Source organism: Gymnoscopelus microlampas, assembly GCF_963454915.1.
Source record: "Gymnoscopelus microlampas genome assembly, chromosome: 17".
Classification (NCBI taxonomy): Eukaryota; Metazoa; Chordata; class Actinopteri; order Myctophiformes; family Myctophidae; genus Gymnoscopelus; species Gymnoscopelus microlampas.
Genome location: NC_139954.1, coordinates 41,825,067 through 41,848,390, shown reverse-complemented (window position 1 = coordinate 41,848,390; position 23,324 = coordinate 41,825,067). Strand labels below are relative to the sequence as shown.

Genomic DNA, 23,324 nt, shown 5'->3' with positions numbered 1-23,324 from the left:
AACAAATGGAGTGTCATACTACTGGGTGACTACTACCCTCCAACATCTGTTGTATTCCTTACCAATTCCACCGCCACCATGTGGGGGCGCTCCGTACCGGAAGGAATCAATGTACCCCTTGATCTTCTCCAGATCTGTGGAAGTAAACAGAGAGAGGATGTTCAAAATGTTGTAAGTGAGGCATTAATGCACCATAATGCCTCTCTTACTTCCACAGACACCGACCACTTTAGACATCTGATAACCAGCTGTGTTGACAACAGGTGATGTGAAATACAATGTTTTGTTTTTGGGGAGAAAAAAAAACTTTGACAGAGGATTATCCTAAATATCGTTGAAACCTCTTATCTCCATATTTTAATTGTTTGTGTTTTTTTTTCATAAATGAACGCCCTACTTCATCATACTACAGTGTCACACAAAAGTATCAAAGAGCTCTAAACGCGGCACGAAGCTGAGATCTACGAAGATGAGCTTGTAGATCTGCTACTTTTGCTATTTTTGAATTTGAATCCTGAAGTTTCCACCCGACAGAGACGATATGCTCTAGTGCTTGGCACAAAAGTCTAGAATATTTTGCTCATCAGTTTTTTGTTGCAGGCTTGGGCATTGTAATAACAAAAACAAATCTGAAATGACAAAGCCATAATTTAAATAAGGTAAAAAAAATAACTAATTACTGGCCTCATGTTGATTCTAATTATTTTACAGTCACCAAGTTACTTAAACAGTTCCATCTGCTGAAGCCAACGATATCTCTATAATTATTTCCAACCATCCTTTGACACAGCCCTTCCCAACAGTTGGTTTTAGAAGACTTTCCACGTACCAATCTGGTGGTGCATGGCTCTCTCAGTCAACATCTGAGCATCGTGGATTCTCTGAGCTCCAGAAAGAATCTCTTCTCCCCTCATGAACATGTCATATGAGTTGGAGTATTTCTGGAAAGAAAACACATTGCTAATGAGGTCGTGACACTTTTTTTTCCTTTTAAACCACTTTTAACCTGGCATCTCTGTTTCGGGAAAACATTTTCAAAAACATATTTATGCTTTTTTTTCCTTTCTTTTTTTAAATAGCGACACAGCAGATCTAACAAGATCACAATGTGTTGCATTGTCACGTTGTGAGATTGTAGACCAGCTATTTTTACTATTCAATAGGGCTTAAAGATCGAGTTCTCACCTCCAAACTTGTAATGTATAAATCTTCAGAAATATAAATCTTTGATCAATAATGGCCATGTCAAGTATTTTACTTACGCAAAATAATTCCAGGAGGTTTATAGTACCTCGAACTTGGCTCTATCTTTGCCCTACACAGTGCTTGTTAAGACCGGGAAAGCATAAGTGTCATTTTAGATGTTTTTCTAAAAACTTTAGGATTTAGAGGGCGTTTTTTAAATCGGCCTCAGGTCAAGAAACTGAATCTTGTGGATATCCACATTGGAACAATGTGGCCAAGGTTTCAGATGACCACGGTTTCAGGTGGCCCCTATCCGAGCCCCTTCCATTATAAAATCACACTTAAATATTTCAAAAAGAATAAACCATACATGTAAAAAAAAAAAAACTCCGAAAATCATTCCACCACAAAATGCAGAACCCTGGCTTACAGGGTTGTTGGGGTCAGGCATGGTGTAGAAAGGCCTCACAGCCAGAGGGTACTTGTCCAGCACGTAGAAGTCAGTGTCATACTGGTGGGAAACAGACAGACAAGTAAGCAACATTAAAAGTCATGTCAAGTCAAGTGATGTCCCCCCCTCTCTGCAATTAAAGCAGCAACGTTTATATCCTACCCGGGATATGAACCCGAGTCCCCTGCACAAGTGCCTAGATTTCTACTGCTGACCTAGTCCAGACAGCCTGTTCAAACGAGTAGTTCACCCCAAAAATTACTTATTTTCTATTAATTACATACCTGCCTTGAATTCATAAGAGATTTCATAGAGATTTGTTTTTGTGGCATTGCTGAACCAATAATTTGATGACTGGGTCATCGTCAATAGGAGACTCTTTGAGACTCCGCCGGACTTCAAATTATTGGATTATACTACATTTCTCAATAGAAGAGCAGGGAGACCACCTCCATCCAACCACAGTTGTGTTATTTATATTTATTAACATGCTCTACCATACAGATTGATACAAATGTAGTTTTATTCACCAATAAGTTATGGATTGCAGCTTTGGAGATGATTAATATGAAAGAACAATGGAACACATGAAGCCTATCTTAACACATCGGGTGCCGAACACGGTCTGGACCGTGTTTTCACATAGTACCGCTCTGGTGCCGAACACGGTCTGGACCGTGTTTTCACATAGTAGCGCTCTGGTGCCGAACACGGTCCGAACCGTGTTTGGTGTCTTTGTTTTTTTTCGTTTTTTTCCATACGGGAGGGGCTGGAGCAGCTTTGGGATCACCCACGGTGAATCTGACAAGGATGGGCCAGATGCATCAACTTTTTACGCTGGGGAAAACGACTCATTTTGTGTGCACGATCGCTCCGCCATTGTTACTCGCGTGAGCGATGTTATCGTTCCAGGCGTTAGCCAGTACCATCGGGCAAAATGGAGGCATGCTTTTTTGTCTCATGGAATGCACGTCGTGGAGTCTACAGCTTAAACAGCGCTGCGCAGCTCAACGGTGAGATTTCGGCACCGAACGTAATCTGTTATTATAAAATGCTGGCACCCGATGTGTTAATATACTGTACCTTTTCCTTGACAAGGCGGCCGAGCAGCTTTTCATTGGGGGTGCTGTGGGTAAACAAAGTGCGACATCTCAAGTATTATTGTTGAGGTAACATCTGTTCCCTCAGCCAACTGATGGTCATTTATGCTCCATCACAGACGGCGTTGCAGACCGAAAATAGCCGATCTATGAGCTCACATCACATTGCGGACGTGTTGTGAGCTTTTAGCTCTGCTATATCGCACGACACCGTCATACCACAAAGTATAAATCAGGCTTTAGGCCTGGTCCCTCACAGACAGGCCAGTAAAAACATTGAGGTCTGGAGCACATGGTTGATAGGAAAAGGTTTAATAGCTGCAATTAAATGCGGTTGTGTGTTACTGCCATGTACAGTATGGCTGAGGCCATAACACGCATCAGCAATAACTTCTTATTTTCTATTGTTGTTTTTCTACAAGTTATTTAGCCTATGAATGCATTTGTAAATACTATACATAAAAGTTCTCTTTGTCGAAAACAGCCGATGGACAATATGAATCAAATATTCTCCTGTTATGACATGTCAAGAATAGGGACTTGTTGATGGTTCTATGTGTATATTTTTGATGCCAATACTTTTGTACTCAAGTCAAATTTTGAATACAGACAGACAGAGCAATTTTATATTGTGGCATTGCTACAACAGTACTTCCTCCACCACTGACCTCAGGTCTTCCTCGTCTCCCATCTCCACGCCGGCCTTGCGGAGCATGGCCAAGCCCTCCGTGTACTCCAGCCTCAGCGTGGGCTCCAGGAACTTGAAGGGCTCGCTGGGAAACTGCTTGTTTACCGTCTGGATCTCTGTCTGGAAGCTGACACACAAAAACACATCAACCCCCATCATCATCACACATTGTGTTACACAGGCTCACCACCACTGGCCAGCATTTTTGCATCAGACACTTTGTAAATAAATCCCCTCTTTTTGCGGATAGTTGCTTCGTCTGCATTTTTTTGTCAGCATTCTTTCCATCACTTGCTTGTCCTACATTTTTGGACGAGTCTTTGTGCCAAGAGCACAAACATGTTTTTGTTTTCCATTCTCATGCTACACCAGGGGTCTTCAACAGGGCGTCCGGGACCCCTAGGGGGTCCTCAGGGTTACGACAGGGGGTCCGCCAAATCTTTGTGTTATAAGATTTTTTTACCAATTTTTTCCATTTTTTTTCTAATTTTTTTCTATTTTCTTTTTTTTTACCTAACATTAAGCACTTGAACCCTAGCATCCATTTTTCAGCGCGAGGCGTTTTTTTGGCAAAGAGGTATAGGTGTAGAGGGAAAAAAAGAGCAGACTAAGTTAACAAAAAAGGTTTAATCTGAAACACAATTTTATACAATATAGAGGGGGTCCCTGCTTCACCTCTCTCTCAGCTAGGGGGTCCTTGGCCTGAAAAGGTTGAAGACCCCTGTGCTACACTATGTCAGTCCACAAGAGGGCAGGAAAGACCCGTATAACATTTCATAGCCGTCTCTCCATGCGGTGACAGGCTGTTGTCAGGAGAGAGAGAGAGGAAAGCGTTCATTTTCTCAACGAGTTGACAAGGATATTCAGACAACATTAACACTTGGCTTCCACGGCTGAATGAGCTGTTGTAAAACACCAACACTTGGGAGTTCGCCGACATCTGCTAAGAATGTACAAAACTGCGGGGTTGTACAGCTTGTCAAAACATCAGCTCTTCTTCAACAAAAAGCCGAGCCTACTGTGGCATGTAATTTGCAGCCATTGTTTTAGTGTGATCTGCAATGTGACTGCTCATTAAATTTGAGGATTATAAAACTGCCTTTTCAATTAGAAAAGTACACTGTGAGCCAAGGATGACAGTGTGGCATGCCTGGCACAACGCGCACCAGCCCCTGGCACCACCAAAACTAATACAATGTGTCACGATGCTCTCATCATGGCCTATTACGAGTTTGAGCTTTGATAGATAGATTTTTATTATTATTTTATTAAAATTCAGGTCTTATCATATTCTCCCCCTACTATGGATATCTTTGTCAGATGAATACGATTGCACCGAGTGCATCTCAATCCATGCATGGATTAAAGCAAAATTTTATCTCACGACTGAAATGTACAGTATGTGAAACAGTGTGAAAGGATCCCCCCCCCCCCACACACACACACACACACACTAGCGCCGATTCCTAAACGATGAACACAATATGTAAAATTAGGATGCTTTAGATATGTTGGTCCTGCTGTTCTACATACTGCCAACGGGTTCAAAAACACAAATTCACAGATTCAGGCTTTAACCGTTACTTTTATATTAAATATCTGAGACGAATAAGATATTATGGAAGATGCTTCTGAACATATTGCTAGTTTGACCACCATGCTCTAATCTTAAAATAACTGAAAATAGCCTATCTACAAGCTCTCAATGCGTCGCAGACGCAATGAGAGCTTGTAGATCGGCTATTTTTGCTGCGCAACATGCTTCCATAGAAGACATGCTGGCTTCCATGGAATCCAAATGACTGAAATCAGTCTTGGCGACTGAGAACTTTAATCCATGTCCATGCCTCTCCATCTAAATGTGACTTTTGTTATATATAAAAAGGTATGGTTGCTTGTCTGAAACCATACCTTTCAACCTGGCATCCCTATTTTGTTATCATATATATTATATATGATAACGGGATGGTTTCCATCTCTGTCGAGTGGAAACCCGTCCAACATGTCCAAAACGGAGTTACTTTTCAGGATTCAAAAGCATCAAAAGTAGCAGATCTACAAGCTTGTTGCTTTTGTGTGACGCTGTAGTACGATTAAGTAGGGCAATCATTCATGAAAAAACACAAAAAGTTAGAATATGGAGATAGGAGGTTTCTGCCCGACAGCAACGATATGCCGAACATTTTCAAAAATGCCCTCCCAAAATAGAATCCACAATTCTTTCGCTACTTAGGAAATGGGTCTTAAAGTGGCTTCTTATTTTTTTTCCCCACCCCCTATTCTTTTCCCCTGAAATGACGCCTCCGCTTTTCCTTACTTGTCTCGGAGGCCTTTGAAGATCTGCACCATGGTGTCGGTGATGGAGTCAATGACCTCGTGGTAGTGGTAGTTGAAGGCCAGCTCGATATCCAGACCCACAAACTCTGTGAGGTGACGGTGGGTGTTGGAATCCTCCGCTCGGAACACTGGAGAACGGAACGGATGGGATTTTCACATCAAAAGAGTTCTTAACCACTAAAACCCCCAGCATCCTTATTGTTGTTGGGGAAAGCTTTCGCAGAAAATAGCAGATCGACAAGCTCACTGTGAGCTTGTCGGTTTGGCTATTTTCAGCAAAAGCTTTACCCTACAATAACAAAATAAAACTGAAACTACACTAGTATAGAGCCCTGAGGGACTCCACTCAACCATAAGGGGTTGAACGGAGTGTTTAAGAACTCATTCACTGCCAGAATTATTTTGGCCGCGTTTGCCCACTGCCAAGATTTTTCATTGAAAAAAAAAAGTACTCAGGAGCCGAGATACAGCATTTTTTTATTTTTATTTTATTTTTATTGGAGAGGGACAGGGAAAGTAGTCTGACAGGAAGAATGGGGAGAGAGATGGGGGGAAGACATGCAGGAAAGGCCGACGGGAACGGGACGCGAACCCGCGGCACACTGCTATTAAGGATTTGCAACCAGGGTGCCTAGACCGCGACGCCACGGTCTAGGCCGAGATACAGCATTTTTAAGTTTTAAGTTGACAAGGAAGTGGATGGGGAAAAAAAATCATATCTCCTTGGTCTTTGGGTGAAATAAAAAAAAAAAAATGTAAAAAAATATATATATATATATATATTTTTTTTTTTAAAGTCGTTTTAGTCGTTCTAGGCAGGCATGGCTTAGGGACAGAAGTCGTTTTAGTCGTTCTAGGCAGGGAATGAGTTACTGCCTGATCAGGTCTTTCTCTATGGCAGAGGTTTTCCAACCTCTACCGGGTTCCGAGCCCACGTCTTGAAAATCTCAAAAGTGTTCGTGCACGTGCATTTTCAGAACTCAGCCACCCAAGCACCCTTAACCCATTAAGACCGCATCTGTGTAACCACTTTAACCATTATTTTATACTTTGGCTATTCAAAAATAGCAGATATACAAGCTCATGCCACGCTATGAGCTTGTAGCTCTGCTATTTTTGAAACATCCTGAAAATTTGTGCAAATCTTTGAATACATATATTTTTTAAAGCATTTTTTTTTACTCAAATCTTTGCTTCTGGGGGGTCCCTGGAACAACATATTTTCAGATGGGGGTCCATGGCCAAACACATCATTTTGAGGGTCCTTGACCTGAAGCAGTTTGAGTTTTTTTTTCAAAAAACGACATTTGTAGAATCCCCAGAAGCAAAGATTTGAGTCACAAATTACTGATTTTTCGAAAATAGCAGAACTATAAGCTCCTAGCACAGCACTTGGTGCCGCGCAATGAGCTTGTAGATCTGCTATTTTTGAAAAGCCAAAGTATGAGATAATGGTTTAAATGACAGATGCTTTCCCGGTCTTAAGGGGTTAAAATAAAATAAGAATTGCCAATTATTTGGGGGCCCACTTGCAATATTCTCACAGCCCACTAGAGGGCCCAGGCCCACAGCTCTTCTGTGTTTGGGCACTTTGTTTATGTAACCAACCAACCACTCACTGTTGGCGGTCATGGAACTGTGCGTGACTGGCTCAATGTATTGGCTAATAGCGATAGATGGAAATAACTGATTGCCTAACACTGAGATAACGTTGCTGTCGGGTGGAACTTTTTGTGTGTTTTTTTTTTTCAAATTAATAATGCGCTACTTGATCATACTACAGTGTCACACAAAAGCATAAGAAGCAGCAGATCAAGTGTTTTGAGCTTGTAAATCTGCTACTTTTGCTATTTTTTCATTTGAATCCTGAAAAGCAACAGTTTTGGACTTATGAGGTTCCCACCCGACTGAGACGATGAGATACATGTGGCAAAGTGACAGGTCCTGAAGTTAATACATAATTATATCGTTGCTGTCAGGCAGAAACCTTGTATCTCCATATTTCAACTTTTCGTTTTTGCAATTTTTTAATTTTAATCCTGAAACAGTTTTGGACATATGAGGTTTCCACCTGACAGAGACGACATAGTGTGTACAGTATAAAAAGATAAAGTACATTGTGAATGACACGGTACCATAAACTCTTTTACCAGTCCCAGCGCTCCATTCGAACACTAAACTTTACAACAGCTCTGATTGTGTTTAAGAGCAGGCGGAGACCTTGGAAAGGTAGCTAATAGCTGCTACTACTGGACCACTGCATGCATTGGGGAATTTAATACATTCTGGCCCAGTGCTAACTTAAAGCTGCACTATTCACTTTTTTTTTTATGGAAACAATTAAATGATGTCAAATCAGTATGGTAGAGTATATGTAATACAATATAACTCAGGGGTCTTCAACAGGGGGTCCGGGACCCCTAGGGCGTCCTCAGAGTGACTACAGGGGGTCCGCCAAATCTTTGTGTGATATGATTTTTTTTACCTTAACCACTTGAACCCTAGCATCCCTTTTCTGAGGCGCACTTTAGCCAAAAATAGCAGATCTACAAGCTCACAACGCCTCGCGCTGCGAGCCGTTGTGAGCTTGTAGATCGGCTATTTTTGGCAAAGAGATATAAGTGTAGAGGGAAAAAAAGAGCAGACCAAGTAAACAAAAAAAGTTGAATCTGAAACACAATCTTATACAAATTAGAGGGGGTCCCTGCTTCATCTCTGTCTCAGCTAGGGGGTCCTTGACCTGAAAACGTTGAAGACCCCTGATATAACTTATACAATTGGGGCGGTTGTGTTTTTGTATCCCTGCACATTTAGATCGTGTCAAAGGTCATCTCTCACCTAGACACAGGATCTGACACGAATGTTGACCTGATGGTCAAGATTCAATTTATAATCCACCTGAGCAAGCAGGCAGGCTCTATTAGCTCAATGTTAAAAATGTCAGCACTTGCGCAAGAAAACCGGGTTCAAATCCATGGTAAATAGAGGAAAGTTACATAGTGCAGCTTTAACCTGGTCAAAAGATTTTCCAACACGACAGTGGGAAAAGCAAGGCTACCACATAAACGAACCCCATAGCGTCCCTAATTTCGGGGGGAATATCCAGCGAAAATCGTTCATCTACAAGCTCACAGCACGTTGCAATGCGTCATGTTGCTGTGAGCTTGTAGATCGCCTATTTTCTATTGACCCCTGGGGGACTTTTTTGGAGGTGTGGAGTAGTGTTAACAGGAGGTGTGGAGGAGTGTACAATGGGAGGTGTGGGTGGATGGAGGAGGAGCGTAACTGGCAGGTGTCAATGAGTACCTGGTCCCACGCAGAAGACCTTGTCGAAGTCGGCGCAGATGCACATCTGCTTGTAGAGCTGGGGGGACTGGGCCAGGTAGGCACTGGTTTTGAAGTAGGACACGGTGAACACGTTGGCCCCGCCTTCGCTGGCAGCTGGAGGTGGACATTAAAAGAAGTTAGGGACCCCCCATGCAAAAGCAAAGATTCCAGTTAGAAATGTATATACATATTCAAAGATTTGCACACGTTTTTTTCAAAAATAGCCAAAGAAATCCAAAGTGACACAGCTGGAGGTGGACATTAAAGAAGGTAGGGCAACAGATAAGGACGATTTCACACATGCTACACAATATCTAGACCAGTGATTATCAAACCTTTTCATGTCGAGGTCCCCCAAATTAATATGTATTAGGCCGTGGACCCCCCCCCCCCCCCACACACACACACACACTGCACATAAATGTGCATTGTAAATATTCTGGGAACTCCCAGATTACATTGTAAAAAACATCAAAACTATCTGGAAGCCTCTCTACAGTTAAACATAGAAATACATGTATATTGATGATGTTAAGTGTCCCTGTAATTGTCGAGTGGTACGGTCAAGAAGCAGCAATGGCAATGCTACTTCCACTGCTGACATCACAGCCTGGAGTGATTTGTGTCGATTCGTTGATATTATAAGAAATAAAATCAAAATATAAAATTAAACTGGAGTCAATTTGAACCTACATGAGCAAGATTAAGTCAAGTTACTGGTTCTAAATTACTGTTCCAATACCTTTTCGGTTAGGGTTAGGCCCAGCCCTAGTCAGGCGGTACCCCCCCATAAAACCAGACAGACTTACATCGACCCATATAGTAGGACTTTTCAAGTTTCATAAGCGTGTTGTTATGACTGCTAATCTGAAGGGTGGGGTCTGGGTTCATGCTAGTGTATATCATGTTCACTGAACAACATGCCACACGGGGTGGAGCAGGAAGTCGGTTGTGCGGTTTTTCAAACAAAATACTGCCAACGTCAATACAGAGCTTTCTACCGCCGAGTGAAAAAGGGCGCCAGATTTGAATTTTTAACCAGTGCCACGCTGGCTCGAGCTGTCATTGGGCGCCAAAGGAAGAAAGGGGAAGTGAAAGTGTCTCTGTTTACGCCACACTTGTGACTCAAACCTGGTAGGTGCGCGGGTGTCAGTGGTCTGCAGAGAAGCTGCATGAGACCGCTGCTGCGGTACACTTAATATACCAAACAACAAACTGCAATACTTAAGCAGAGAATTTGAACTAAAATACATCCCCAAAACTCGGGAATAAAAATAAATAAAACTGAGATTAAAGCCGGCTGCCTTTCACTGGTGCAACAGTTCGGTTTTTCAAACAAAATACTACCAACGTCAACACACAGGACAGCGTGTGTGTGTGTGTGTGTGTGTGTGTGTGCGCGTGCTCACATCTCCTCTACTACCCACAGCTGTACAGAACTAACGTCAGGCAGCATGAAAGGAACTGGAGGCCGGCGTTATAATGGTTGAGGGGCCCCCCTCAATTCCCTTAGACTGGTTATCTGTCTGTTTTTAGGTACGATTTGAATAATTTACTGGTTAGGCTACTTTTTGGTACACCATGGCCTGGTGCTCCTCGTTACATTTTGGAGCTGTTATTTATGAACGTGTGCCAGCCACAGGCAGGAACCCGACGGCCTCAGGCAGGAACTTGACGCACCCTCAGGCAGGAAGGCAGGAAAGGATTTATGAAGCCAGTATCTTCTTATGAATGCCTTCATAAAATGTACTGTAAACGACTTTTCATAATTACATTTTTAAAATGTTATAGTTATAGATTCTCTTAACCACTTTCAACCTATTGTGCTCTATAATGGGCATGTCATCATAGCAAAAAAGGCCAAAATAGCAGATCTAAAAGCCTGTAGATCGGCTATTTTAAGTATAAAACAGGGCTAGGTGGTTAATGTTTTTATTCCTCACTGCGCTGTTTTCATCGTTTAATTTTATTCATGCATCTTCAGTTTTATGCAAAGCACTTTGTAACTTTGTAACCGAGTGCTTTATAAATAATTTTCATTGCTATTGTCCTGTCTTCAGAATTCGTTCTTAATATGCACAGATGGAGAGAATGTAGAGACGGTGAAGCAACGTTCTCCCGATCATCGATTTGGGGGGGAAGTGAGGATGATGAAAGGGGGATGTGAGGTCTGAGGAATCGATGGGCGGTTCGATCCAGAGGTATTCCTGGTGGCGGGTTGAGATAAAAACCCTCACAGCCCTCACAGAGCGCAAATCCATCGTTCCACCACTGTGGCTTTGAAGAGAGAAGCTCGTGTCCTCAATTTGGGTTCAATTTGTCTGTGAGCCAAAGATACCAGACGTATTTGAGAAGCAGGTTTAAAAGCTCCCCAAGTATAGCCACGGTTAACCCGGCTGGCATCCCTATTTTGGGCACGTCAATATAGGCGTGTTGTGAGCTTGTAGATTGGCTAAAGCATAACTATTTTTTTAAATTAATACAATGTAATTGTTTCCAATCTGTATGGTAGAGTATGTTATAATTATAATACAATATAACCTATACAATTGGGGTGGTTGTATTTTTGTAGGTGGCAACGAACGGAGACGCAAAAGGAGCGCATCACTCTGCCAAAACATCAGACTGAAATGCCAAGTCATTTGAACTCTTAATGGCCTCTCTTAGGCAGAAGAACGTGTTGTGAGCTTGTTAATATCGTCTCTGTCGAGTGGAAACTTAATTATGTTCCAATTCTGTACATTTTCAGGATTCAAATTTAAAAAAGTAGCAAAAGTAGCAGATCTACAAGCTCACGCTGCGTTTTGAGCTTGTATATCTGCTACTTTTGATGCTTTTGTGTGGCGCTGTAGTATGATCAGGTAGGGCGTTAACTCATTTCCTGCCATACACGCATAAAGTCGTTCTATTAAATAGTCCACTTGCCCGCCAACACGCATAAAGTTGTTCTATAAAAAAAAAATAGGCACGCTGTTTTAGGCACCGTAACACAGCTCTGGGATGATCCATCGTCACTCAGAGAGAAGAAGCATGTGGATGTGACATCATTCCAAAAAACGTCACATCCATCCGCCCTGACTATGGGATCTTCAGAAAAACACCTCTAACTCAGTTGCTGTTTTTTGCATTGAAAACCACCGTTTTCAGCGGGCCAAGGCCCCAAAATGGCGGATCGCGGTTGGAATGTTGTTGTTCCTCTGAATACACAGATCCCTCCGCCTACCCACGGGCACTATTTATTTAGATTTATTTTGCCGCTTCCACGGCGTTTCAAAGATCATCGGATGAAGGTAATTACGCTGGCAAGGGGATAACAAACGATGTTTAATACCTTGGCGGGTGATGTGTTAATTTACGGAAAAAAACCCACAAAAGGTTAGAATATGGATAAGCGGTTTCTGCCCGACAGCGATAATATGCCATTTTGGATGTGTGACACTAACGCACCAAGAACTAAGAAGTATAAATCAGGCTTAAATTAGGCATGAAGTGGTGCTCGTTTGTACCGGAGATGATTTTGGGGGTCTGGATCTCCACGAAGCCCTTCTTAGTGAGGGTCTCTCTGAAGAGCTGGCACACTCCTGACTGCAGGCGGAAGACGGCTTGGCTGGTTGTCGTCTGTGGGCGGTGGACACAAAACACAACACAAACAAACACACACACACACGGCCGTACACAGAGCAGCGTTAACACTTGTACTCGCGTGATTCACCCCTGGTTTATAAAGCGATCATAAATTAAGTTTACGAAGACAACACTTGACATTTTCTGTTTGTGCACGTCTGCTCCGCACAGAGCAAGCATCACTCAGTCAATGTGTTGTCAGCGGTGGCGTGGGTGGGATAAGTTCAAACTCAGGAAAAAAAGGCCTGAGGACATTTAACCATACAATTAGAAATGAATAACCTGACATCATGGGGGAGCAGTAAAACTAAACTGCACAGGGGGTGGGGGGGGGGGGACTATAGCAACGTTAGACTATAGTGTGTCACTAAATAGGTGTGTGAGCAGCTCCCTTAATCGATTGACTCATTTCACAGGGTTTTTCCTCAGGAAACTGGCTCCATTGGCTTTCAACCATTGGCAATTATTCATCCCCATAAACCAAAGCGAGGTCTGGCAGGCCATGGCCCCCTTTCAATACAACCTGCTTTAATTGAAAGGCTTCGTATTTCTCTTTCCACTGATTGTCCAAAGTCCCACATGGGCGTTGTCCCAACTTCTCCCATTGTGAGAGAGGAAAAGTGATAATGACTGAATACTGGCAACCTCATCAATCTGCAGACAATGCCACGGGCGCCGCCGTCTAGCCCAGATTACCTTCGGCTAATTTTCAACCTGAATCTTATTAAATATGTAGAAAGAAAATGACTTTTTCTCGATTTTTTGAAGGAAAGGGAATTGTCAAGAGGAACCCAAATAAAAAAGCCTTATCTATACCATCACCTCAAATCCTATATATTTTGACAACTGCCAACATCTGGGTCACATTGGACATCAGTGGTTCTAAAAACCTTTTCATGTCAAGGACGCCAAAAGGACCCCATGTATTTGGCCACGAATCCCCATTTGAAAAGATTTTGTGCCAGGGACCATCATAATAGATTTGTCAATATCGGTCACGACTTTTCAAAAACAGCCGCAGCTTGTGGATCTACTATTTTTAAATAGACAAAGAATTTAACCCGTTTAGACCCGAGGCCGATTCTAAAAAGGTTTTATAAATCCTACCCAAGTTTTGTGAAAAATAAAAAATAAATATTGCTATATTATCGTCTCTGTCGGGTGGAAATCTCACGGGTGGAAATCTCACTGTTACTTTTCAGTAACAGCTCAAAACGTTCGAGCTTGCAGATCTGCTATTTTTGATTTTGTGTGCCGCTGTCGTATGATCAGGAAGGGCGTTAATATACGAAAAAACACGAAAAGTTAAAATATGGATATGCAACGATATATAGCACCGATATATAGCAATAGCTAAAATGACATGCGTTCCCCGCTTGAATACGTATGTTTCAAGGTCCTAATGGGTTAAATAGAGCGTTAAGCGTTTAACCCATTAAGACCTGGAACTGTCTCATTTTTAGATTTGAGCTAAAAAGCATTATTTTACACTTTGGGCTATTCAAAAATAGCAGATATACAAGCTCGTTGTAGATCTGCTATTTTTGAAAAATCGTGAAAATGTGTGCAATTCTTTGAATATATATTGTTTTAAAGCAAACATGTTTAACTCAAATCTTTGCTTCTGGGGGTCCCTGGAGCAAAATATTTTGGGGGTCCTTGACATGAAAATGTTTGAGAATCACTGATATAGAAACAAACGTTTTTCAGAAAACTGTTGAGATTTAGGAGACATGTAGAATCGGCTTCAGGTCTCAATGGGTTAAACTGTTCCTCATTTTGCTGTCCCCATGGCACCCCATCAACGACCCCCTGTGAAACAGTGCTGTACAACATCACGAGGCAACATTACAACATGACTCACATGACAAGCCCCGCCCTCTGAAAAAGATCGTTGACAGATTTAGAGGTTACATAACTGGAAAGCACTTCCTGTTGATTAAGGTTTGCTGTGATGGTGGCAATATATAATTAGTAGGGTAGTAGTAGTAGTAGTAGTAGTGTCCCCACTTCTCCATTTTGACTGTGTGTCCCCATGGTGAGGGCAGGGCACATCACTTGACTGTGACTTGCATCACAGTTTTGGTTGGTTGGATGGTGTGGCTTGAGGTTTTTTTGGTTTTGGTAAGTTAACTGCCACAGTATGGTTTCACACTTCCAACTGACACGTTTCCAACACACACACACACACACACACACACACACCAAAGCTCAGCGGCCTCCTCTTCTTTTTAGCTTTAGTAAACACGGCCGTCCGGATATACGCTAAAAAGAACATTTGAACAGCAATACAGTTTTTTTGTTTCGTTTCCATTTGGAAAACAAGACACTGTCGTACAATGTCAACATTTTGAGTTTAACACTTCAAAACCGGGAAAGCATCTGTGTCATTTTATATTTGAGCTATATAGCAATATATACGTTTTTCAGAAAACTCTTAGGATTTAGAACAGTGTTTCTTAAAGATAGCAGTTGTACAAGCTCACAGCGCGTCACTTGGTGCCACGCTGCAAGCTTGTACATCTGGCATTTTTTACATTTGTTTTGGAAAATCGTGAAAATTATCTTGAATCTTTTAACACAAATATTCACTTCTGGGGGTCCCTCCCTGGCACAAAACATTTTCAGGTGGGGGGGTCCGCGGTCAAATACATATCATTTTGGGAGGTCCTTGACACGACAAAGTTTGAGAACCACTGATTTAAGAAGGCATTTGTAGAATCGGCCTCAGCAGTGAAGTTAGTGGGGGGGGGGGGGTTAGTGCATAAGAAGCCATTCATTACTGAAGGTCTTTTATGGTTCCCTGTGAGGATAAGACGCCTGTCTGCCTGCCTGGCCGCCCGTCTTGTCTGCCTGCCTGTGTGAGAACTACTTTACAGCTTCACTAAAGCTCTGAGGTGCAGACAGAGCTGATAACAGGCCCCAAGTCCAAGAGCTCAAAGGGCAAAGTGTTGTAGAAACAGGTGTTTTTTTGTGCTTTGACAGTGAAGCTATATCCAGCTCAGAGCTGCTTCTGCTGCTTCCCGTCATCCGTGTGACAAACTAACATGGTTCACACCAGTGAGGCCCTCTATGCGAGGGGTCTTCAACGTTTTTTCCAGGCCAAGGACCCCCTAGCTCAGTGGTTCAGTGGACCCCCATTTAATGGCATTTCTATCTCTGGGACCCCAATTCATATTGTAAATTCAATGTTAATTTAACTCTGAGTGTACAAATGGAACCAAATGGACCCGTTAGGGTCCATTTGGTTCCATTTGTACACTCTCAGAGTTACAGACCCATAAGGGTCCATTTGCTTCCTATAAATCATTTAGCTGGGGACCCCCTGGTATCCCCTCAAGTACCCCTGGGGGTCCCCGGACCCCACTTTGAGAACCAATGCCCTAGCTGAAATAGAGATGCATTTTTAAACATTTTTCGCCAAATCTTTGCCAAAAATAGCCGCCCTACAAGCTCAACGCCTCGCAGCGTTGTGAGCTTGTAGATCTGCTATTTTTGGCTAAAGTTCTACTCAGAAAAGGGATGCCAGGGTTTAAATGGTTAATGTAAAAAAAATCATATCACACAAATATTTAGCAGCCCCCCTGTAATAACTCTGAGGACTTGGACCCCCTGTTGAAGACCCCTGCTCTATGGCCCAGGCTCTGCTAGTAGTTCACATAGGTGCTGTAAGTGACATTCTTTAGTTTTTTTGTTGTTAAAAAGGTTAATGCCCTATATTCTAGTACAGTGGTTCTCAAACTTTTTCAAGTCAAGGACCCCCAAGTTGATATGTATTTGGCCACGGACCCCCATCTGAAAATGTTTACTTTGTTAACGTTAAATTTTACAGTATTTCAATTCCAATTTTGGTTGCCCTTTTTTTCTCCCAGCATTTCCAATTTCACTATCCTGTATAAGTCCTCTCTCCTGATTGAATTAAATTGGTATCCTGACCTGGTAATATATATTTATGTTTAGTAAAGAGCTGGAGAGACAGGGAGACACTCCTGTTACTGAACAAGCACTCGATAGCACTGATTACGATCAGAATATAGAGCTGTTTAATACTTATTTTAACAGAAAAATGACACTTACACCGTTTTAACATTTAGCCCCTCTCGCACTATACCATACCAGTGGCCTAATCATACACTTCTGATGCTTCACCCGGAAGCCAGAGAATCAGATAATTTTCTATGCATATTAATTGAAGATTGAAAACTTGTGATGTGACTGTGTTGAACTTTATTCCAATTATCATGTTTTCTTTAAAACGCTGGATGGGTTTTAATCAAAAGAAATCAAGAGTGCCTTTCGGGCGAGCCGCGAAACATATTTTATGCGGTTTCAAATGTTTCAACTAGCTGATGTTGTCTTGATTTATCTTAGCCTGACAGTTAACAAGCCTCAAATATGAGCCCGTTCCTTTTTGTGGGATCAGATAAATCAAGACAAGCACCCTGTAACACCGCATAATAATGTAATAACACCGCATAATGTGATAACCTTTCATAATGTGAACATAATGAACATTTCGTCACCCGGTTTGCAGGGTGGATTTCAGAGCGTTACGTGTTCCTCCAGGGAGAAGAAGCAGTATCTTACCCTGAGGTCAATCACCCTGTTGTCTAGTCTGGTGTCCTGGTTGACTGTGGCTCTGCCATCCTGAAGGGAAAAGAGAAGAAAAACAAACAATTAAATCAGTGGTTCTCAAACTTTTTCCAAGTCAAGGACGCCCAAATTGTATTTGTATTTTGACGCGGACCCCCATCTGAAAAGGTTTCGTGTCGGGGACCCCCAGAAGAGCACATTTATGTTAAGAATAAAGACTAAAGAGTATTAGAATGTGTCAAACTAGCTATAGAACACATGCTCAGAAGCATCTTCCATAAAAAAAAACGGAATGGTTTTGGATATTTCATAAAGGATCAATCTGCAATTTCTTATACTGCTTGGGCTGTATGTAGAACAGCAAGCACCTATAGTAGGTTTAGAATGATAATACCTAAATATCATAATTCTACATATTGTGATCATTGTTTAGGAAACACAGCACTAGTGTACTTCATGCTGCTTCATAATCCACCGATTGGGACACAACATTTCAGTCGTGAAATTTGTTGTTGCTTTAATACCTGAGGATGAATGGACGGGTGGAATCGTTTTTCAGGCTTTTATTGCCTTTATTGATAGCTCAGTGGAGAGAGACAGGAAACAGAGAGAGAGTATGGGAGTGGCATGCAGCAAATGGTCTGCCCCGGCCCGGGATTTGAACCGGGGACTCACAGTCAACGTCAGAGCTTATGCACCCTAACCACTGAGATATTGGCTAACCATGTAAGCCCTGTTTTATACCAGAACAGCAAAAATAGCAGATATACACGTAGGACTGTGAAGCGTTGTGAGCTTGTAGAATTAGTTTTTGTTTTTAAATATTAATAATTGCCTATGACGACATGCCCAAAAAATGGACGCCAGGTTGAAAGTGATTAACTCTGGGGGTGTAACTCAACACTCAGGATTTTGCTGTGTACCATGTGGTGCAGCATTTGTGTATGCAGCATTTGCATAATGCGTTAAGTCCGTTAAGACCGTTAAGACCGTTAGTGGTCACTTTTATGTTTTTGATTATCATCATGTCAGAGGGCCAGCAAATGAGGAACTTCTCAGAGGCCAACAACATCCTGTTTTAGCCCCGTATCGTACAAACATGTGGAGAACCAATGACCCAGTGAGAACCTATCAATGATTGGTAGCAGGGCACACCACAGTTGTAATAACCTGTGTGCACGAGTGTCCGGACCCCCATTTTTATAGGCAGCCGTAACCAGCAGTGAGGCCCGTGTCTGGTAATCAGAAGCTCACTGGTCAGTCATTGAATCGCCCATCTACGTGCCAGAGTGTCCCTGAGCAAGACACTTAACAACCCTCAATCCAGCTGCTGGGTGAATGCAGAAAGGTTATTTCCCCCCCTCAGCCTCAGGACAATACAATACTCCTTTTCTTTTCATTTTCCTTCCTTCCATGTCTGTGTCACTTGGGGTCACCTAGCCCAGTGCGAGGCCCAGTGCGGAGACAGCTGAGGGACTGTCACTGTTTATGCAGTAAGCCAATCCATGCAGCTGCAACGAGGACCCCAGGTGTTTTCAGTTGGGTGGGGGGGAGGGGGTTCGGCCCCGTCTGTCACGCCACGTGCTCCCATCTATGCTCCTCTTGCACCTGCTGTCAGGGTCAGTCGGGGAGGCACGGGACACTTTTCCAGCCTGTCTGTCTTTCTGTCCGTCCCACCGGTTTGCCTGCCTCTGTCCTCCTCACGCCTCTCTGCGTGAGACAGAGTGAGCAGGATGTGCGCGCTCTATTAGCTCAGCGCACAGCAGGACCGCTGGGAAAGTGTGACCTCACCTCCCCCTGGAAGCTCTAGTTCTTCCTACCATGAAACATTTACTGTTTCAGCCGAGTTCTTCCCTGTGTTTCTTTCTTATTGTCGTCTCACTCCCGAGTTGCACACGGGGGTTTTAGCTTCCGTTGAGACCTGTACTTGTAGCTACAGTGGACATTAAACTGTCGCGTGTTTTTTGCACGCCATTATCAGCTTCCTCGTTATTGTTGAGACATTTGAATGTTGTATTGTGTTGGTCAATATAGCGTTAATTATGGCATATGGTTATTCAGTTGGATTATTGTATTATTTTTGACTAGGGCGGGGAATGCTGTCTTGTGTTTGGTTATTTTATTCAGCGGTTCTCAAAGGGGTCCTTGGGGGGTTCCGGGGGGTCCCCAGTAAAGGTAGTTAATAGAGCATCACAATAATTTTAACCACTTCATTCTACATGCTGGCCATTCAAAAATAGCAGATCTACAAGTCTACAATTTATTCTATTGCCAGTTTGACCCACTCTAATAGCCTTTAGTCACTATTCTTAAAATGCCATAAAATGGCAGAAATCACTTGAATCCGTTCATTGGGTCTCACCTCATCGCCCTCCCCCTCGGGCCTGACGGCGTCCTCCAGCTGCAGGGGCAGGCGGGGCTCCGCCTGGCTGACCACGAAGATCTAACAGAGAGGGGAAGTGAAAGGGAAGAAGAGACACAGACGGGGCAGTCAATTAACGGTCACTCAGGCCGAAAAAAAAGATTACCCAAGGTTCCGTTGGTCACAATGTTCAGAAAGTGGAAAGTACCTGGATTTCAAATGAAGGCGCTTGACGGCAAAAGCGAAAGAAAACAGTTTGAAACTGAAAGTCTCACGTACAGTTTGTACGTGAGACTTTCAAAAGGTCTCACTTACGTGGGTGGGTGGGTGTGTATGTGGTTTGCATTGTGCGCATGTGGTTGTGCGTGTACTGCGTCTGTGTTTGAATCATGTCTGTAGGGAAGCGTGGGAAAATTTGTTTATGCGAGGCAGGAGGCACATTTTCAAATGGGGGGGGGGGGGCTTGTGGGGTGCATTTATGATAAGTGTGATATAAAGTATTTTCGTTAATTCAGCAGTTGCACCAAAAAGTATTGTTTAACCCATTAAGACCTGAAGCCGATTCTACATGTCTCCTAAATCTCAACAGTATTCTGAAAAACTTATGTTTCTATATCAGTGGTGCTCAATCTTTTTCATGTCAAGGACCCCCAAAATTATATGTATTTGGCCACGGACCCCCATCAAAATATTTTGTTCCAGGGACCCCCAGAAGCAAAGATTTGAGTTAAAAATGTTGTTTGAGTTAAAAATATATATATATTCAAAGATTTGCACACATTTTCACGATTAAAAAAAAATAGCAGATCTACAAGCTCGTAGCGCGGCACTCGGCGCCACGCTACGAGCTTGTATATCTGCTATTTTTGAACAGCCCAAAGTGAAAAATAATGCTTTTTAGCTCAAATCTAAAAATGACACAGTTCCAGGTCTTAATGGGTTAATGAGAAGATATAATTTCAGGAGAAAACCTTTGCACATCCACTTCCTTCCGATGCAGGTGCGTTGGGACAGTGACAAAATGACGCAATCATGAACAAGAGAGATTCATGAACAAAAATCCCACACTCTTCTCTTACTCAGCAGCATCAGTTTAATTCAAATTGACATGACGTTTGGGTCCCTCTGGACCTTCATCAAGGGTGTCTTTACTCTTGATTAAGGTCCAGAGGGACCCAAACGTCATGTCAATTTGAATAAAACCGACGTTGCTGAGCAAGATTGTGGGAGTGTGGGATTGTTTGTTCATGATTGTTTCACAGGAGAAAACCTTTGAAAATCCCCCTGTATATTTCAGACTCTGTTGTTGTTGTGTGTAGAGATGCATGTGGGTGTGTAGGTCACTCTCAACAACACCCTGAAGCCCGATTTATACTCATACCGTCATATGATGGTGTCCCGCTGCAAAAAACATAGCAGAACTACAACCTCACAACTCGTTGGGGTTACGAGGTTAACCCATTGAGACCTGAAGCCGATTCTACATGTCTCCTAAATCTCAACAGTTTTCTGAAAAACGTATGTTTCTATATCAGTGGTGCTCAATCTTTTTCATGTCAAGGACCCCCAAAATTATATGTATTTGGCCGCCGACCCCCATCAAAATATTTTGTTCCAGGGACCCCCAGAAGCAAAGATTTGAGTTAAAAATGTTCGCTTTAAAAATATATATATTCAAAGATTTGCACACATTTTCACAATTTTTCAAAAATAGCAGATCTACAAGCTCATAGCGCGGCAACGAGTGCCGCGCTATGAGCTTGTATATCTGCTATTTTTGAATAGCCCAAAGTGTAAAATAATGCTTTTTAGCTCAAATCTAAAAATGACACAGTTCCAGGTCTTAATGGGTTAATAGAGATCTGCTAATTTTGGCATGCATGTCACCAGTGCTGCGTAACTAACTACAGTATAAATCAGGCTCTCTCGGGCCCCTCGGCTCAGCTCTCTCACCCTCTCGATGTGCAGCTCCACATCCTGCTGGGTGCAGCTCTCGATCTTCTGGTCCACCTTTCTGACAACTGCCTCCACATCCACAATGCTCTCCTTGGTGATGCTATGGTTGGAATGGCAGGGGAGGGGTGGGGGGGGGGGGGTGGGGGGGGGGGGGAGCAAACCACAGTGAGCGCTCGACATCTAAAGAAAGACTCATGGCTTGGCCTCCGTTGTGGGAGGTTGAGACAGTGAGACAGGCGTTGGTTGTCTGCAAGGTATACTGTATCTATGTCTGTAAACTTTCCATCCAAAACAATGATTGATGTTCACAGACGAGCGCTTTCATGATTCACACAAGGCTGTGTGTGTGTGTGTGTGTGTGTGTGTGTGTGTGTGTGTGTGTGTGTGTGTGTGTGTGTGTGTGTGTGTGTGTGTGTGTGTGTGTGTGTGTGTGTGTGTTGGAGGGGAGAGGGGCACTAGGTAACCCACAACGTACACAGCAGACACAAGAAAAAGGCATTTTTCAAAATCTCTTCACATCCTGAATTTTACTCATTTGCTACAACGGCAGACATTTACCAGTCTTCAGGAGTGTGTGTTTAAGGGCGGTTGCTCTGCTGCTTTGTGGCTTTTCTGTCAATTTAACCGTTGCCTACTAGAACCAACCCACTTGCATAACATAACAGACACACGGTTGGTCTTTGGCTTTTGGCGCAAATCAATCGGTTGCGAAAGGGGCGGAAAAATCAGTGCGTTTCACTTGCAGAACGGCCGTTGAATTTTTTGAGTAATATTTTTGTATCTTGTCTGACATGAGTCAATCGTCACCTCTCAGTGACACTGTTGAACTCAATTTTCTTAAATGAACACCCGTGGTGTGAGCTTGTACATCGACTGTTTTAAAGAAAATTCTGAAATAAAATAATGTTCGGTTTATGTGTGCATTTTATAATTACACATTTTCTAGTTAATTCCTTCTATAATTAAAGTTAAATCTTCTTTCATATATTTTTATGTTTAATAGATACTTAATTTAAATATTTTATCTATCAAAGTTGTTTGTTTTATGTATGTGTCTGTTTTTATATGTTAAATGTACTCAATTGGAACCTTTAAAGCAGCACTATGTATTTTTTTATTTTAATAACAAATTGTAATTTTGTCCAATATGTATGGTAGAGTATGTTCATACAATACAACTTATACAATTGGAGTGGTTGAACTTGGTCTCCCTGCTCTTCTATTGAGACATTTAGATTGTGTCAAAGGTCATGTCTCACCTGGACACAAATCAGCTTGTCACGGTCAGTTTCAGACAGACTGTGCTGTGGCCTCTGTTTGAGGGTGGGGACACAAATGTTTGACCCGATGGTCAAGATTCAATTTATCCCCTGATCAAGCAGGCAGGCTCTATTAGCTCAGTGGTAAAAAAAAATGTCAGCACTTGAGCAGGAAACCTGGTTCAAATCCGGGGTAGAAGAGGAAAGTTACATCAACTCTAAGATTTTCAGATTGATTTCAAGATATTGCACTTTTTTCCCCTTTTTTCTTAAAAAAAAAGAAAAGGAAAATTGGGATCAGCATCATCCATTAAAATCTGGCATGGGTTGGGCTCTATAATGAACATGGGATAGAACCTTTCCCTACCAACATCATGCATGCGTTCCAAATGACTGTCTGTGCGAGGGGACATATTTGCTCATATTTGTGTGATCGCAAGGA

General features: G+C 42.5%; 1 protein-coding gene across 2 annotated transcripts in view; it reads right to left on the bottom strand.

The window, feature by feature from the left end:
• dars1 (aspartyl-tRNA synthetase 1) overlaps positions 1-23,324 on the bottom strand; it is a 45,252-nt gene that overhangs the window by 2,247 nt on the left and 19,681 nt on the right. For both annotated transcript variants that reach the window (XR_014602715.1, XM_084084396.1), the window contains exons 7-17: positions 21,621-21,723; positions 19,668-19,748; positions 17,300-17,359; positions 12,595-12,706; positions 9,068-9,202; positions 5,742-5,889; positions 3,405-3,551; positions 2,720-2,762; positions 1,616-1,696; positions 830-941; positions 63-134 (exon numbers count right to left, since the gene is read on the bottom strand). Coding sequence is in view for 1 of the 2 variants with exons in the window: in XM_084084396.1 (XP_083940522.1) it covers positions 63-134; positions 830-941; positions 1,616-1,696; positions 2,720-2,762; positions 3,405-3,551; positions 5,742-5,889; positions 9,068-9,202; positions 12,595-12,706; positions 17,300-17,359; positions 19,668-19,748; positions 21,621-21,723 (1,094 nt within the window). In the remaining variant the exon portion in view is untranslated. The remainder of the gene's footprint in view (positions 1-62; positions 135-829; positions 942-1,615; positions 1,697-2,719; positions 2,763-3,404; positions 3,552-5,741; positions 5,890-9,067; positions 9,203-12,594; positions 12,707-17,299; positions 17,360-19,667; positions 19,749-21,620; positions 21,724-23,324) is intronic.